This window comes from Arvicanthis niloticus, chromosome 28 (genome assembly GCF_011762505.2).
Source record: "Arvicanthis niloticus isolate mArvNil1 chromosome 28, mArvNil1.pat.X, whole genome shotgun sequence".
NCBI lineage: Eukaryota > Metazoa > Chordata > Mammalia > Rodentia > Muridae > Arvicanthis > Arvicanthis niloticus.
The window spans coordinates 6,887,174-6,904,882 of record NC_133436.1 but is presented as its reverse complement, the minus strand read 5'-3'; the positions used below and the strand labels follow the sequence as shown (position 1 = coordinate 6,904,882).

Sequence of the window (17,709 nt, the reverse complement as noted above, 5' to 3'; positions counted from 1 at the left end):
GTAAACAGAAGCAAGTATCTCAAAACTAAGAAACTAGGAAACTAGGCAGGATTCCCAATAAAGACATTAAGTTAAAACTGTCTTCTAAATAACACAAAGTAATATGCTTTGAACAATTATGAAAGGAATCAGGCAGTGCTCTTTTTCCTGTGTAATAGTGTGTGTGTGTGTGTGTGTGTGTGTGTGTGTGTGTGTGTGTGTGCGCGCAGATACACACACATAAAACAGACCTAGAAAGTTGATGCTTACATCTTGGAGAGGACAGGATGATGTCACCAGAAAGAGCCAAATACTAAAAGCATGAAAATTATTGGTTTTCCTTTTTAAAACAACCTCAGAATAATTAAGATAAATTTCTGCCTAAATTAAATTGCCAGGAAGTTTTCTCTACAAGGCTTTAGGCACTCTAAGCACCCCTTGACTTTGGCCTGTCATGCTTCTTCAATAAATCATGCAGCAGCCAGAAGTCAATTGAAATGATTGAATCAAGGAAAATCAAATTTTAACATTTAGTTTCAGTAATGTGATTATGAAGCTTTTAGTGATATTGTAATTACTTTGAAGCTTTGAGCATATGTTTCTATTGAAAGTATCCCATGGAGAAAAGCTACACTAGGGAAACAAGTAAATACCGACCCCAGTGAAGCAAAAATGTATTTGATGTGAAGTTAAAAGCTGAAGGTAGAAGAGAGAAGTCATCTGTGTGATTTATATTCTATGCATCATACATAGAGCAACTGGTTTGAAATGCCAGTGTCATCAAAAATTCAAATGATTCAATGGCTTTCCTCTAAGGGTTAGTGCTAGAGAAACACCAAGGAGAAGCAGCAGTAAAGGACGAGGAAGGAAAGAAAGAAGCATCCTTGTGCAAGCTCCAATTTACTCTGCACAGGACAACGTGGCAAACAGAAATCCTCCTAAGTCTAATGAACCAAAGTTGTCCTCTGAAACTGAAACACTTCAAATGTATTTAGCTTTTATCAGATTGGGCTGTATAGTTATTCATTCCTTCCCTACCTCAGTACTTGTGGAGATGCTGCTGGGCTTAGAGAATATAAAGATTAATAAGATGATGCTGAACCTAGCTAAGACAAGGATCATCAATGAGTGGGTTCTTCCAAGGGACACTGGAGAAGAGAAACTAAAGACTGCATGATATTTCCTCTCCTTTCATCCTTATTGTCATTCACCTAGCAGGGATCTCTTAAGTAAAAACATACGTCTTTCATCAAGAGAGAACACACAACATCAAAATAGAAAGAGTCTTTAGAATTTAGCAGAGGAATGATTATGTCAAAAACTTAAATTGTACAAAACCTTAAAGGATCAGTTTATTTGATAATATCAAAGTACTATCTGTCCTAATATCATATATCCCCTGGGTGGGAAACAGTGTAACAGATTCAAAGTACTTAATCTAGCTTCGTGTGTGTGTGTGTGTGTGTGTGCTTCCATGTGTATACTTGGAGCTTACTGATTCTTCTGAACTAGCTTGTTGGCCAGAATAATGCATCTGTCTATCTTGGCCCAACTCAGCTCCAAGAAGGAGTGTACCACCAAGTCTGGCTTTAATCTTGAATATGGGCACCCAAGTTCTCATGTTTACCTGATAAGTTCTTTACCCACTGAGGCCTCTCTCCAGACCTTTGTTTTCAAATATGAAGCAATTCCTTCCTTTCAGTCATAGGTAGCCACTTTCTGCTATTATCTGAAGATAATATTATTAGAAGATATCTGATTCTTGAACCTGATCATGGACCTCTGCAGTTGTCAAAGTTTGCTTCCTCTTCTGGAATTCACCAAAATACAAGTGTGCTAACTTAGAAAACATTAAGTTCTGATAAAGCGTGGTCATGATTTTGATGTTAACCAAAAGTAAATAAATGAGAATCAACATGACCCTCATGACAAAATTATCTCTGTACATAAATTTTTAACATCCATTTCTGGCATTAAGGACAAGCAGTTTCCCGTTTTTTAAAAGAAAGGCCTTTGCAACATGACAAGGAGAACTTCTCTGAGATACCCTGCTCTGTCCCCTCTCCTCACATTACTTCCTCCTCAGCTCCTTAGGATCACATGCTGGCCTTTCCCCAGCCCAGGCCCTGCTGACAAGTCTTCTGTCTTACTCACAGCCCCTCTAGCTGAAGTCTACCTTATTTTTCTACCTGTTCAAAGGCCAGCTGGGCTTAGAAATCAATAGCTTCTCAGTTGAATCCACAACTGACCACATGCGAACACAGCATGTCCAGTAAGAACGACGTCCTCCGTTTTCTTCTGTTGCAGTGCAGCCTCTGTGCCTGCCACACAGTCTGAGAAGGAGGTCTAAATAAACACTGGACATTCAGTTTTTATTTTGCCAACAAAAAAAGAACCTTTTTCACAAGTGAAATTCTGCATCTGTTTTAAAACTACATCCCACATTGTCTTTAGATTTTCTTCTAAAATTATTAATAATGAAAAATGGAATATATTTAAGATAACACTCTTTTCTAAAACCAAAATCTATATTGACACTCTTTAAAACTGAAGCAAATTAAGCTACAATATTGTTCTCCTCAATTTTACTAAAGTTTACTTTAAAATTTTTGTAATTTTCAACAAGTAAGATTAGTTAATATTTGCAACAGGTAAAACAATATCATTCCATTACAAAAGATCATTAAGTGTCTAATATTCAGAGTAAACTTAATCAGAAAGCAAAATATACATGAAATGCTTATTTGCTCCTATTTTGCCTGATGATCTGTTGTTATGTAAAGTTATATTTCCTGTGAGAAGTATAGCAAAACTTTCCTTACTCTACAGGATGCAAACAGACAACCTGGTTCATCAAATTACACAGCTATAACTCAGTATTCAGTCCAGAAGAGTATCCATGTGTTCTATCACCACTTGGGAAAACTGCCCTGAAAAGTAAATACATACTACAGCTATGGTGCATTTGTTTTATTCTGAGAGTGTGTGCATGTGTGTGCGTGTGTGTGTATGTATGTGCATACACATGCAGTGCATGCACAGCTGCATAGACAGCATCACCCACTGTCCTGCTGCCTTATCTCCTTGAAATTGTGCTCTCACTGAACCTGGGGCTAAACTAGCAACCAGCACACATCAGTGATCCTCTTCCCTTCAACACACTGCAACCACATAGTACTGTGTTTACACACATTAGTCCCTGCCTGAATATTTACATGGAAGCTAGGATGTGAACTCAGATAACAAGTATGCATAGACGGCACTCACAGCCACTGGTACACCTCTCCAGCCCCAGGCATCCTATTCTTAATGGTCTTTCATAACATGTTGCTATTTGGTGATTCCAAATGTTATATGTTGAATAATAGAATCCCAAAAATTCTTACAGCTCCAAAATAATAATTTGGGAATATACTTCCTATACTTCATATATAGAAATGAAATATTACTATGTATTATTCAGCTATAGCAACTAAGCTCTTATGCTAAAACCTTTTAAGTAAATTCATTAAATGATTAAGAATTATCTATCTTGAATCACTAATATTAATCATTCTATCATTTCTTAAAGACAAAAATCATTACTTCCTCCAAAATTTAACCTCAAAAGGCATCACTACCTCTTCTCTGATTAATCTACTTCCGTACTTTGAACTATATTGGTTATAAAATGCTTAAACTGACTGAGAAACTAGAAATATTCCTAATAAATGGTTATGCAAAAATGTATGACCACTAGTTGACCCAACAGAGAAGGTCCCTGAAAGTTAGACTCCTGGAAACTGTTCCCTCAAAGCTAAGCAAAATAAAGCTCATGACATAATGCCTGTGCTGAATAGTTGTCTGTCAACTTGATATAAACTAAAGTCAACTGAAAGGAGGGAACTCAATTTAAAAAAAACCAAACGTCTCCATAAGATCAGGTTGCAGGCAAGCTTGTAGAACATTTTTTTTTCGGTATAAAGGAGGTTTATTTGGGGAATGGAGGGGAGTGAGTGAGGACCTGGAGAAGGGGTAGAGGCAGGCAGATGAGAGTAGAAACATGAGGGGAGAGAGGAGAAAGAGAGAAGGTCAGAAAGAAGGACAGAGAGAGGGATAAAGAGAGACCAGCTGGGAACACTTGGGAACAGAGAGAGGAAAAGAGAGAGTACTGGGGTGTTGAGTAGCCCTTTCATATCCAGGCCACATGTTCCTGGCAGAGGCAGGTAATAGCAGCACATGATACAGTAAGCCATTGCTAGGTCTCTAGGAGGAGCCTAGCAGAATTACCTGTAAGCTAATATTCCCCCTTCTTGTTTTAATTACGAAATGAGGAACTAGGAAGGCGTGATGGTGGGGCAGGAGTGAGGTCTTCAGACTACTTCCTGCTGACTTTGGGGCATCATTGTCTTTGTGGACCCTAAGAAAATTGGGATGCTGGTAGAGCATTTCCTTAATTAGTGATTGTTGGAGGAGGGCCCAGCCAATTGTTGGATGGTGCCATCCCTGAGCTGGCGTGTTCCTGGGTTCTGTAAGAAAGGAGGCCAATGAGAAACACACTCCATAGCCTCTGCATCAGCTCCTGCCTCCAGGCTCCTGTCCTGACTTCTTTCAATGATGAACACTGATGTGGAAGTGTAAGCCAAATAAAACTTTTCCTCCCAAGTTGCTTTGGTCATGGTGTTTTATCGCAGCAATAGTAACCCTAAGATAATGCTGTAGGTATATAAAAGGCAACCATATGGACCTGGTGTCAAATTTTAGTAGTCCACAACTACCAAGCAATTTGTTTGGTGGCTTCTCTGAAATCAAGATGATGGGGCAATAAACATCTGACAGAAAGTCTTCATTGTGTAAGATATGACAGATATCACCTATAATACATCCAGAAAAAAATGAAGAAATTTTGACAGGGAAGATATCACAATGAAAAAGAAATCCTTTTGCCTACACATCAGGCCATTCATCAATTTATAAACAAACATGAGTGGGCACTGGCTGACATTTGACCTTCGTTCTCTCTGTAGCATATATAAACATTAAATGTACACTATGTACAATGCAGAACACAATTCACATGTGATAGGATGAATACATAAATACTACATGCTGCTTCTCGAAGGGAGAGGGTAAACTCTGTACCACAAACACATCTTATCAGCCCAAGAAAATCACAACACTTAGGGATAAATGATCTCCTATTTCTGTGTCCTAGAGAATAACACAAACACACACACACACACACACACACACACACACACACACACACACACAGAGGACATTCCTATCTAGCCTAACATACTACCTTATAAAGAACTAATACTGAAATGGTCACTGTCAACTAAAACATCTATTACAGAAAGATGCTATTGAGTGTCGGGGGATGAGGAGATTGGATTAGCCATGTAGAATCCTAAATGACCAGGAAAAGCAGTATTAGGGGAAACAGCATTGCTAACTGCATTCCTTGTAACCAAAATTTGCCTCCATAAGATGAAGTAAATAAGCCATGGAAGGTAGGGGATAGGGAGCTGAAATATAAATCAGCTACCTGTCAGATGTCTCAGTCTTTAATATTATAAATGTTGGGAAGGAAACCATTCGGACTACTACAAAGAAAAATTTTTAAATTAGCTCATTAAATGTAAATTAAAACAGAAACATTGAATAAGCACTAGGCTACAATTAAAGGCTGAAGAAACAGCAGGTAAGAAACAATTTTCATTGATCAAAGAACTGAAAGCTAACAGAATAAAGCATTTTGCATTGAACCTGGTTCATGAATATTAAGCATTTTGAAATAAGGAGAACTTTTTCTTTATTTCTTTTTTTTTTCTTTTTCCTTTTTTTTTTTTTTTTTTTTTTTTTTTTTTTTGAGGAGGGAGGGTTCAAAGAAGCTTTAGAGGTAGGGATGAATTTGCATATCTTAATACCAAGTACTTTCAATGTATCATTCTTAAGCCATGGAGCTTTGGATTTTAAAAAATGCAGTCTTCAGAAAAACCTTTAGAAATAGGACCAACATTTGTAAAGGCATAAAGTTTTTTTCAGAGGCTTTGGACCCAAAAGAGAACTGAATAAAATTATATAAACCCTTCTATACAAAAGTTTTGTAGAACCCATTTTGTGACACAAGGGCACCTCATAGCAAACAGTGTTTACAGTAGAGTTGCTTTCATCTACAGTTATTAAAGCACAAGTAGCACCACACAGTACTTTCAACTACACCTACAAAGTCCAAGACTTATTGTTTCCTGCATACCGGTTTTAAAACAAAGCTAGATGTTGGGTCAAGAGTCAATATAGATGAAATATTTACAATGACTAAGCATTTTTTTCTGCTTATTCTATTCTTGTATCCTTGGCACTTAGTGACAGTACCAGACACGGAATACGTGCTCAGGCCTGGAGTTTACTTTTGTAAAATTCAATCACTATAAAATGATTCCTAAACTCCTAAAACTCCTTTTCAAATTAAAATGTTCTACATTCTATCTATAGAAAAGACAATTTAGAAAGAAAATACTTGCTGGCAAGTGAAAAATAAATGTATGCTGATACTGTCAGAGAGGACAGGACCCCAAAGACACCTGTGAAGCATGTACACTGAAAGGCCCTATGACTACTGAACATTTATTTGAAAGGAAGAGTACTTTCCTAACTAGTAAATTCAATAAAAATGAAGAATAGGAAAGAATTAATGTGATTTTTATATGCAAACAGTTAAATTCTCTAAGTGATTTTAAACAAGATATAGGAAATAATATTTTAACCAATTAAAAAACAACAACACTTTTGAATGGAACCCAATTCTGCACTCTAGAATATATCACTGAGATACATTTCTATTTTAAAAATCTTCTACAATACTGGGTTTCAATTTAAGAACTTTCTTTTTCAATTGTATGGGTGTTCATGTACTTTAATAGCTGATACTATCAAATGCCTAAATGTATAGCAAGTACATTGAGAACAATTCTCAATTGTCACTACTGAAAATCAATTTTAAACACAAAGAGATGCTCATTTTTTTTTAATTTAAAAAAAAGTTTTAAGAGGTGCTTAAAATTACATTTTTCTCAGTTAAATGTTCTGAAGCTTTTCTATTCTACTGTTCATTATTATGAATCCCTTCTCTATGCCTCACAAAGGCAGAATTTTTCATTAACTTCAATAAAATTATGGTTTAAGTCTCTGTGGGTCAAGGCACTTAGCATGTCAGTCACAGTCCAAGTAGGAGATGTAAGTACTTTTGAAGCCATCTCCATGACAAGAAGGGAACCCTCTACTTTGAAACAATAAAAGGAAAATTATGTTATGGGTAATAAAGTGTTAGTCTCCTTTCCTTCTATTTGGCCAGGAAGCCAATCCACCAGATTTTTCTCATAGCAAGGACTTCAGTGACAGAACACAACATTTCCTTCACTAGGAGGAAGAGAGAGCAGAAGTACAGAAAGAAGGCCTCAGCTCTCAGTAGTTCTGTGCAGTGGAAGAAACTGTTCAGTTCCTGGAGCTATTTATGTGTCCTTTGCTCTGCAGCAGATCTCTGGGTAATTACCAGCTGCCCTTGTTTCCTGCTCAACCATTAGTCATAAAAATGCAAAACTATTCCTCCCAGAGCGTCCTCTGAATTGTTTTCCCTCTCACCTGCTTTAGACACTGTCACAGCACCCAAGCCTCCAACCTGGCAATTCAGAACTTTATTAAAATATGGCTACCAATAATAATACGCAATACAATACAACTAGTTGTATGTAACATTGTTTATGCACTTTTTAAAATGGAAGTTCCTTTTCTTGGGGCAGGAGACAAGGATTTAATCATTTGTGTTGAAATGCACACTTATTTACCCTGTAAAAACAGTAGCCAAAGAAAAGAACAGTTTTTAAATTTGCCTTCTGTTTCCCCTGTTTTTATCAAAAATTGATTTAATTGTAACATCCAAATGGCACAGTTCTTATTAAGAGAGTTCCGTGTAAATCTAAATAAAGCCACCTAAATGTATTCCATCCTAAAGTTATTAGTATAATAACTTATTAGACTTTATAAAATGATTATTTCTAGGTCCTAATTTCCTATCTTTATATAGCCTTAGGGGACAATTGCTCATCAAAATCATCCATGAACTAGTCTCAGTTGAAAGAAACTAAATGTGTATACGTGTCTTCAAAATATGAGATTTCTTTCTTGTAAAATCTCTTCTAATTTTTTTTTTCTAATCTGCCCCACTTGGTTCTCACTGATTCAGTTCAGATTTGGGTTTACAAACAACCCTTAAGTAAATGGCACTTAAAAGGCTTAGTGCCATTCATAAAAATGTACACTTTTAATTTAACAAGATTCCAATTCATTCATCCAAAATACACACTACCCTACCAAGCTTCTATCACTGCTTCCATGAGGATCTTAGCTGCCTAACATGATTCTCAAGAAGAGGAAAGGAGGGTTCCACGCTTTAACAACATTACTTTCATGAGTTAAAACAGACTTGGCTACTTTCACTGAGTAGCACATTTAGTTCATAAATGCATCTCTCATCCATCTTCTAGACACATCTTGGATAGACCGATTTCAGATGTGCTTGGTGCGATACCTATAAAGCATGTATCACAAACAAGTTCACTAAATCTTCAGGACATCACTTGGGGGCGAGTCTACAGTAAGGAAACCTCCAAACGGGAGTGTGCGCTAAATACCACTAGTCATTTATTTCTACCTATCCCGCAGGAGAATCAAAAAAAAAAAAAAAAAAAAAAAAAAAAAAAAAAAAAAAAAAGTGACTCCGAATTTAACATCTCTGCCAGAGAGGACCTTTCCAACCTTCCTACTTCCTTAGTGCTCAGAACAACCCTAGTGGCGACTTCCAAAGCTGCACTGGTCAAACTGCACCCAGTTACAATCTGTGGGGAAAAACAAACAAACAAAAAAAAAACCAAAAAACAAAAACCAAACAAACAAAACCAACCAAACAAAAAAAAAAAAAAAAAAAAAAACAACAAAAAAAATTCTTTCGTCTCAGATCTCCGAGGACACATTTAAAAGGACAAAACTGATGCATTCAAGCGCGATCTCCACCAGGCAGATGCTTTCCTGAGATTTTCTTAAAGTCCTAGGGTGTATGAACTCGCCCTGAAGTGATGGACAGCTTGACCGAAACAGACCTGGACTGGTCACCCTGCGGTGCCGCAGGGCGAGCCCCGCCGTCAGGGGGCGCAGTAGAGCGCGCGGGTGTCCGCGGGGGTGCCGTCTTCAGCGAGCACCGGGCTAACCTTGGCTAAGGAGGGGTGGGGACTGGAAACTCACACTTAATGCCCTAGCATTCACCCGACCCGGCTACTGGAGGGGGCCCCACGGTCCGAGGAAGGCCACAGAGCGGGCGGAGCGCGGCGACCACGCTTCCGCCCTGTCACTGACAGGTGGCTCGGGTCGGCCCCGAGGACCCCACTCGGACCCGTGGGGTTGTGATGTGGCGCCACACACGGACGCGGGGCGGCGCGGAGAGATTGTACCTGGCAGGCACCCACGTACCTATCATGGTCACCGGGCGGGTGGTGGCTGCGGGGTGAGCAGGACCTACGCGGGCACTGGAGCCCGCCCGAGCCTCCCACCAGCGTTTCTGTCAGGTTTAGTCATCCAGGCCTCCCCCACCCCTCCCCTCGCGCGCCAGACGGGCACAGTGCGCACGCGCACCCGCCCCTAGCGCGCAGCCTGCTGGGAGTCGTAGTTTTAACGCGTAAGATTCGCCTCAGGCGGCCGCCTCTGTCTCCGCCGGTAACCTTTTCCGGAAACGCTCGTCACGGAGGGGCGGGACTAGCGGCCCGTAGTGTTGACCAGTCGCTTAGCAACCAGAAGGCTCACCTTTGGAAGCTTTTAGCGGCTCTAGCCTCGGATCCCAGCCCTCTTCCCGCCCCTCCCCTCCCCTAAACTCCCTCCACCTTGGTGCTGCCAAACATCTGGATCACCCTGGGCACCACGAGGGGTTGAATTTCTACCACTAACGCGCCTTTTTACATTTTTCCCGACCCCCTGCTCACATCTGTAAAAGCCACTGGTTTTTCTACCACACCTTTGATAAGAACAAGACGTTTTCTAGGAAGATGGTGGCAGAAAAAGAGACCCTGACCTTAAACAAATGCCCAGACAAGATGCCGAAGAGGACCAAACTGCTGCCACAACAGACGCTCCAGGTGCACCAGCCTCATTCCCTGGTTTCTGAGGGCTTCACAGTCAAAGCCATGATGAAAAACTCAGTCGTAAGTGATCTCCCTCGATTGAACGCACTTGCTCCGAAGCAGGGGACCCGTGAGGTTGTAGAGGATGACAAGCCCCAGGATGGATTCCAAGTCCAGGTCCTGGGTACTGTTTGTCAGAACTGGCAATGACACGGTCAGTAGCCAACCGTGCCCAACAGTGTGCAGAAACCTGGGTAGGTGGTTAGAGAGCCTTCGGGGCAGGTGATGTACGTGGCTAGCTTAGGAGCACCTTCTTGAGAAAGTGTGCTTTCTCCACTAGCCCAAATTACACTTAAGCTCTTTCGCTCATAGGGGGAAAATCCTTATCCTTAATGCAAACTAAATTAGTTCCACTCAGCAAAGGGCCTCCTGGAGTGAAGGTCCTAAGAAGTCATAGGCTTGAAACATTTAACACGAACCCGTATGGGACACATAAACTCATCAATAATCTAAAGTAATTTATCTCATCTCAGACATTTTAGAATGCCTTAGAATTTACTTAGCAACATTCTGACAGAAAAGGTCTTAGCCTGTGAAAGTATTCAAAAGTTACTTCTGTGAAGACTGGTTCCTGATAAGCCTTTTAAATACATTTTAAATAATATGAGCTCTATTTCAAGTGTCTCTAATAATACAATCCCTATTTCATTTTTATGACTTGTGGTAATAAAAATAAAATATTATTAACACCAATAGGGGAAAATATTTAAAGTCACACAAATGGTTTAGCTATATGCCAAACACTGCTTTTAAACCTTCTTATTTATGAAATACCATCTGATTTGGTATGCTAAACCATGTTTGCCTACTGAGTGGGCACCTGTTTAGGAGTGTGGGATTAAATACTAAATGTAGTTTTCAAGTTTGTAAAATTTACACCTTGAGAGGATCTTATTATACAGCAATTCAATATATCAGCTAAATAGTGTTCTCCGTTGTCTTTTTCTACTTACATATTACAAGACTAATACATTTTTCTGAATACATACTTAAAGGACACAAAGGAAGTAGATTACTTGTAGACTTTTAGCTTGGATTCCTATGCTGCTACACAGAATTATATTTCTATTTTTTTGATATGTGTATTATTTGATCTATAGTAGCTAAAAATTTTTGGAATCTAAAAAATAACTGCAGAGTTACAGGAAACAAAAAGGGTTGTATCTCTATTCAATACTTAAAAGTTCACCAATTATGAGTTCTCTGATGTAGATTTTGTCACATTATAAAGTACCCCCCTCCCTCCGAAAGTCTACTTCTCTTCAGAGCATATATACCAATGTTAATCTTTTAATTGTACCCAAGTGTCCCCAAAAGCCATCCCCAAACCACTTCTCAGGAGTTTCAGTCACCTTCCCTTCCCTCTGTAAGACTTCAGTTCAGTAGGCAATGTCTTTTCAATGTTCTTCCAAGAAAACTACACAGTATCTACCCTTGTCAGTATAGAAATTATGAAATGGTGATAAATGTAAAGATTTATTTGTGAACTAATTTCTTAAAAACCCAGAAACAAGTGGTCTTAAGCAGTGAGTGGTTCTTATGTTTGCATGAACTTTTGTGTTGGTCTCAGTAAAAGTAAGCAATCACAAAAATCTTTAATCGGAGAATATTTAAACTCACACTGATATAGTGTTTTCCATTAAAATTTGAAAGGAGATACATAATTTGGAGATTTTCAGATTATTTTTCTTCTCATGGTATGATGGTAAAGTCCATGATCAAAAACCAGTTAACGAGTATTTATTCCCTCTGTCAGCAAAAAGTGAACCCTTTTTATGGTGTATACAAACCTCATCAAAAAGTCAGCTAGGACAGGCAATGGGAAGCACACTGTAACCTCATCCTCAGGAGGCAGAGCCTTCTTGAAGATAGCCTGGGCTACACAAGAAAAAAGGAAGTCTACAGTGCATATAGAGACCCTGACTCAAACAGACACACACACACACACACACACACACACACACACACACACACACACACACCCCAAGTTAGAATATGGATGCAAGGCTATGAAGATGTCACTTGTAGGCTCTGACTCCAGGCCCTCCAGAAAACAGGCTAAAAAAGCTATGGAATGTCAAAAAGACACAATCTCCAAGATAGATCATAGACAAGATGAGAAAAACATGAATAACTTGCCAAAATGGCAGAGTGATGAGTGTGCCCCCTGTTTAAGTCCATGGCTAAAGCTTAGATCTGAAGGCATAACTAGTTGAAAGAGAGGCTGAGATGGGCTGTAACTGGTAGCTCTGTGGCTATCTCAAACTTGTTATATTTTATTACTGTGGTAGAAGGGTGATGGGACAATGGGAATCATTAGAAGTCGTGAACTACCAGTGCTGAAGCTGGTGCATTATGGTGAAGAGAAACATAAAGACGAGTAAAAGAGTTACTATGCAAATGGTTAAGCATCTGTGGCTGGGACTGCAAGCATTCATTCCATCCAGTGCAAGTAGTAAGGATGGTGGATTCAGATGGAGGCCCTCATCACCCCCATACCTCAGGTATGTAATGTCTCCCAAACTGTTCTCTACCAGTCAATTATCAATACAGCTAAACTAAACTTTCCAGAACAAAGCTCTTCTGATTACACAATGCAAATATTTGGGAGCTATAAAAACAAACAAACAAAAACCCCATACTTCTACAGAGGCAGCCACAATTATTCTTAGATAGTTTCGTGCATTTATACAACATATCTTGACCATATTCACCCCTAATCCTCCGTCCGTCTCTCCCTGACTCCCTAATACCTGACCCTCACACCTTCCTCTTTTGTTTCCCATAACCCACCGAATCTGTTAGTTCTGCCTGAGTGTGTGCGGGTGTGTCATCATTCACCTGAGCATGGTGACTTGTCAGGTGCCATGTACCAGAAAGAAAATGGACTCCTCCCAGCTTCCTGCTGCCATTAGTTGTCAGTGGCTCTTCACGGAGAGGTGGAGCCTCATGAGCCCCTCCCTCGTCCATATTGGCGTATTAACTGGCTTTATCTTGATTAGGCCATGCCCTAAGAATTCAAAAGTGCAATGGCCACGTCATGTTCAGAGGACACCGTGTCTTCACGTCCTCTGGCTCATACATTCTTTTTGACCCCTTTCACCAGTGTCTCCTGAGCTCTGGTGGGAGCCTGGCGTGAGGCTGGGCATGAATGTTCCATTCTCAACACCAATCATTGTTCTCTGCATGGCCTAGACCAGCAGACTTCTATAATCTAATTCTATTCTATACTTTTGAAATTCATCAACACCCCTCCCCCCTCCTCCCCCCTTCCCCCCCCCCCCCCCCCGGGCCAGGGATGGAGCAGTCAGTAAAAGAGGACAGGCAGTGAAGCAGCTGGTTAGCACAATACCTGCTGCTTTAAGGACCCTCCTAATACCTGCCCCTCCCCCCATCCTAAGTTATCCCTCACTCACTCTTTTCTTATTTGCATTATACTTATATCTGCTCATGTTTTAACCCCTTGTCTAAGTTTCATGTGAAAACAGAATCTTCTAACTCATCCTCAGATTTTACCAGAGGCAAACAATGGATTTGATAACTAATGAAGGAAAGCCACTGTTTTCTTCTTGTCTTGGCCGTCTTGTCATTAAAATGGATTTTTGTCTCTACATTGTTTTTAACATTCACACAATTAGGAGACCAAAAAACACTGCTTTAAAACACAGTTTGGCCATAATGTTTCTTACCTCCCAATGATCAGACACTCGCTGTCCTGAACAAAAGCTCAAGCTCGAGCCTCCTGTGAGTTCCACTGAGAGCTGGCTACTGTTGCTTTTCATGTATGTGTTCACATACGTGCACATGTATTTATTCACATACCTTCACCTTCTGTACCCTCTACCTTACTTGCCCACGGGCCGCCATCATGGCTTTCTTGCTGGTCCTGATACACTGGCATGTCTACCTTGGTGACTGTTTCTTTCCAGTTCCTTTACCTACAATGTACAGACCACCTTCTCTTGATGTCTCCATTTTTTTGTTCAAAGGTTGACTTTGTAGTAAGATATCCTATTCTCTGACTAAAAATCTCAACCATGCAATCATTCCCTCTGACCCTGTTCCCGAACGCCTGCAGGCCCACCCACTCAGGTTCTCTGATGTAATAACTGTGCAGTTGAACCTGTGCTTTCCCCATTAGAGACTCGGCCTCTGGAGGCCTGGGAATGTTATTGTTTCATGCACTGCTTCCTCTCCAGCTGAGGAAAAATCCCTGACCCATAGTATGGGCTGAATTTTCTTCCTTCCTTCCTTCCTTCCTTTTTTTCTTTCTTCCTTCCTTCTTTCCTTTCTTTTTTCCTGTTTCTTTTTTTAATAAAATGAAATGACTTCATTTTATAACTAATTAATAATCTTTAAATTGGAATTTTCAAAGAAAATAACAAAATTGCATAGGTATTAAGACTATGAGTATATATACATATATATTGAGTATATACATATATATACATATATATATCCTATGAATATTTTATTGGCTTATTACAAAAGTTTTATAAATTTATTTTGTATATGTACACTATAAAATATGAAAATGGTTTGATTTAGAAAAGCTTTCTCTTAAGATTATGAAAAAGAATTTAGTCTCTAAACTTTTGTAATTTTAGTGTTCAAAGGAAAGGTTTTTAATATTTTTATCTTAAATCATTTGGTTTAGAAAGTAAGGTAGAAATTCTGTGTTGGTTTTCTAAATGGCCAGAATTGTACTTTATCCTTGATTTAGATAAACTAAAGGTTATATAAAAATGCTGGCTTATTTAATTTGGGATTCCATACACTTTAACTGATGTGTCAGTGCTGTGAATTTAACTATGGCATGTGCCCAATCACTTGTTATTCTTATCACGTATTAATGCTTTACTATACTGTAAGTCATCTTACATCTATTGGCTTTTCTAACCAATCCTATTTAAAAAAAAAAAAAAAAAAGTCAGGGCAGACAATTTTTTCTTACAGAAATATGAGCCTCAGACAATTTTATGAGATATTTATTAAATGACAGTGAAAGAATGCAAATTCTATATTCTTTTTTCTCGCTCTACTCCTGGGAATATTTTTCTCCGGTATCAACTATCCCACATGTATAGAAAAAATAGGTGTTCCAAGTTATTCACTGGCGACCATTAATATCGCACTGGTGCAACCAGCTCCCAGATCGGCAGTATCAGCACAGAAAGCACAAACTGGACTCTGTGGGTTATAACATCTTAAAAATCCATGTTAAAATTTTAGTGAACATGAAGTTGTAAGGAAGTTTGCAGGTGGGTAGAGGAGCCAAGAGGATTTAGTGAGATGTTTGTGTGGGGTGTGAATATGATCAAAATACATTGTCTGCATGCCTGACATTCTCAAAGGATGAACAAAAACATTGTATAAAAAATTAAGTGCCAACATCACAGAAGCCTTATCTGTTCCTTTCTACTCACCCCCCGGACACCCCCTCCCTGTTTGGTGCTGTTTTCGTACCTGGTTTTATACTTGGGTAAACTATGTAATTGTTTTGTATCTGCTACTTCCATCAAAATTATGTTTCTGAGATTCAGCTCTACTGTTGCATACAATTATAGTTGTAAATTAATTGTGCTGATTAACTTTAAATGTTAGTTCGACATAACCTGGAGTCATCTGATAGAGTCTTAACGAGAAGCTTCAGTGGGTTGGCCTGTGCACACTTGGCTGTGAATTTGATTGGTCATTATGATGGGAAGCTCCACCCCGAATGTGAGGGACACTATTTCCTGGGCCAGGCCTGGAACAGGAGAAGAGTGAAGGAAGCTAGCTAGCGTCAGCACAGTTGGCAAGCAGCAAATGGCTAATCTGTCTCTGCTGCTGCAGTTGCTTCCTGTGGGTGGTGACGAGCTGCTCGGACTTCCTGAAAATCGTGGACTGTCACCTGAAATGGTAATCTAAAATAAACTCTCCCTTCTGGTCTGGGTGTCTTAGCACCCCAGCAGAAACGAAGCTCACACACGAATGCTCCGTGTCTGTTCCTGAATAGCACTTTAGTGGACTCATGTACTACCATTTATTTAACCACTCTCTTCTGAGTATTTGTGATTTCCGATTTTAAGATTTTCACATGTAGCACTCTGAGGAAATTTTACTTTTTTTTTTTTTTTGTCGTCTCTCTGCTGCTCCTACTCCTTATACTCCTTATCTTCTTTGTGCTGGCAGTTAAAATCTCAGCACTTCTCAAAGTCATTCATCACACGTATTTGGAAAAAGGAACAGCTGAGGCTGTGGTTTTCCTGTTGTAAGAAGACATTTTCCTAACAAATATTCTTACATTTATGTTCAACAAGTTACTTCTTTTAGGTCAAATTCTTTCATTGATTTTCATACATTATATTTTAACCATAATCTTGTAAATGTAGCTATAGAAGGACACATATACAAAATAGTGAAATGGGTGATGTATGTGGCTCCTGTATCTAAAATATAAACATCTTTATCATTTTCTCTGTTTGAAACATAGTCTCACTATGTCGCTTTGGCTGGCCTAAAACATGCTATATAGCACAGGCTGGCCTCAGAGCTATCTTTCTCTGCCTTCCAAGTACTGCTATTAAAGGCATGGACTACTATGCCTAGTACTTTATAAACATTAAATGAAAGTAAATAAGATCTTCCTTACTAACAGAGACATGGCTTCATTTTATATCTTATCTGTCTAGTACCATAGCACGGAGTCTAAATTTTGTATATATTCTCATGTGTATAAGGAATATGTACGTGCATTCATGAATTCATGAGCTAGATAATTGGATGATTGATAAAATGGATGGATAGATAGATAGATAGATGACAGATACATGTATGGATGATGGATAGATAGATAGATGACAGATAAATGGATGGATAGATAAATAGATAATTGAAATTTAGGAATTATTCTTTAGCTTGTGTTGTTACTGGAAGTCTTTGTTTTGTTTTTAATGTTTTTATTTTTTATGTGTGTATGGTTGTTTTGCATCTACTTATGTCTATGCAATGTGTGCACGCCTGGTACCCTCAGAGTCTAAAAGAGGCTAACTGGAGCTACCAAGAGTTGTGAACCACTACATGAGTGCTAGGAATCAAACATGGGTTTGCAAAAGCAGCTGGTGCTCTTAATTTCTGAGACATCTCTCTGGCTCCTGAGCTTTTTATTGTTGTTTAAAAAACATATTTATGTGATGCTTCTGGATCATGCACTATTATAAAGGGGAAATTATTGGGAATATAATAAAAGGATATTCATATGAAACTTCCTCCAATTTACCCATATTTTCCACCACAGTGTAACACAACTGAATGAAAAGTATGTTAACCACCTGTCCCAGCATGAAACAGAGTGATGGGCAATGATAGAGGAGGCACCTGACATTCTGTCTGTACTCTAGGAAGTGAGGCAAACATCACTGTACGTCATCCAAAGAGCCCATTCCTTCATGTTTTAAAGGGCACAAGACTGGTTTCCCCAGAACTCCAATTCTAAAGGTCAGGAATTTAATATTTGAGATATTTTAATTCTTTTATT

General features: G+C 39.1%; 2 protein-coding genes across 6 annotated transcripts in view; one reads left to right on the top strand and one right to left on the bottom strand.

Annotated features, from left to right (window-relative positions):
• The window catches only part of Prkn (parkin RBR E3 ubiquitin protein ligase), a 1,141,511-nt gene extending 1,131,877 nt beyond the window's left edge, over positions 1-9,634 (bottom strand). For 4 of the 5 annotated variants that reach the window (XM_076926642.1, XM_076926645.1, XM_076926643.1 and 1 more), the window contains exon 1: positions 9,487-9,634. In XM_076926642.1, coding sequence (XP_076782757.1) covers positions 9,487-9,493 — 7 coding nt within the window. In that variant the 5' untranslated portion in view covers positions 9,494-9,634. The remainder of the gene's footprint in view (positions 1-9,486) is intronic. The other variant, XM_076926644.1, reaches the window with a different exon arrangement.
• Positions 9,635-9,780: 146 nt separating this feature from the next.
• Pacrg (parkin coregulated) overlaps positions 9,781-17,709 on the top strand; it is a 420,696-nt gene continuing 412,767 nt past the window's right edge. Inside the window, exon 1 of the mRNA XM_076926641.1 lies at positions 9,781-10,211. Coding sequence (XP_076782756.1) covers positions 10,056-10,211 — 156 coding nt within the window. The 5' untranslated portion in view covers positions 9,781-10,055. The remainder of the gene's footprint in view (positions 10,212-17,709) is intronic.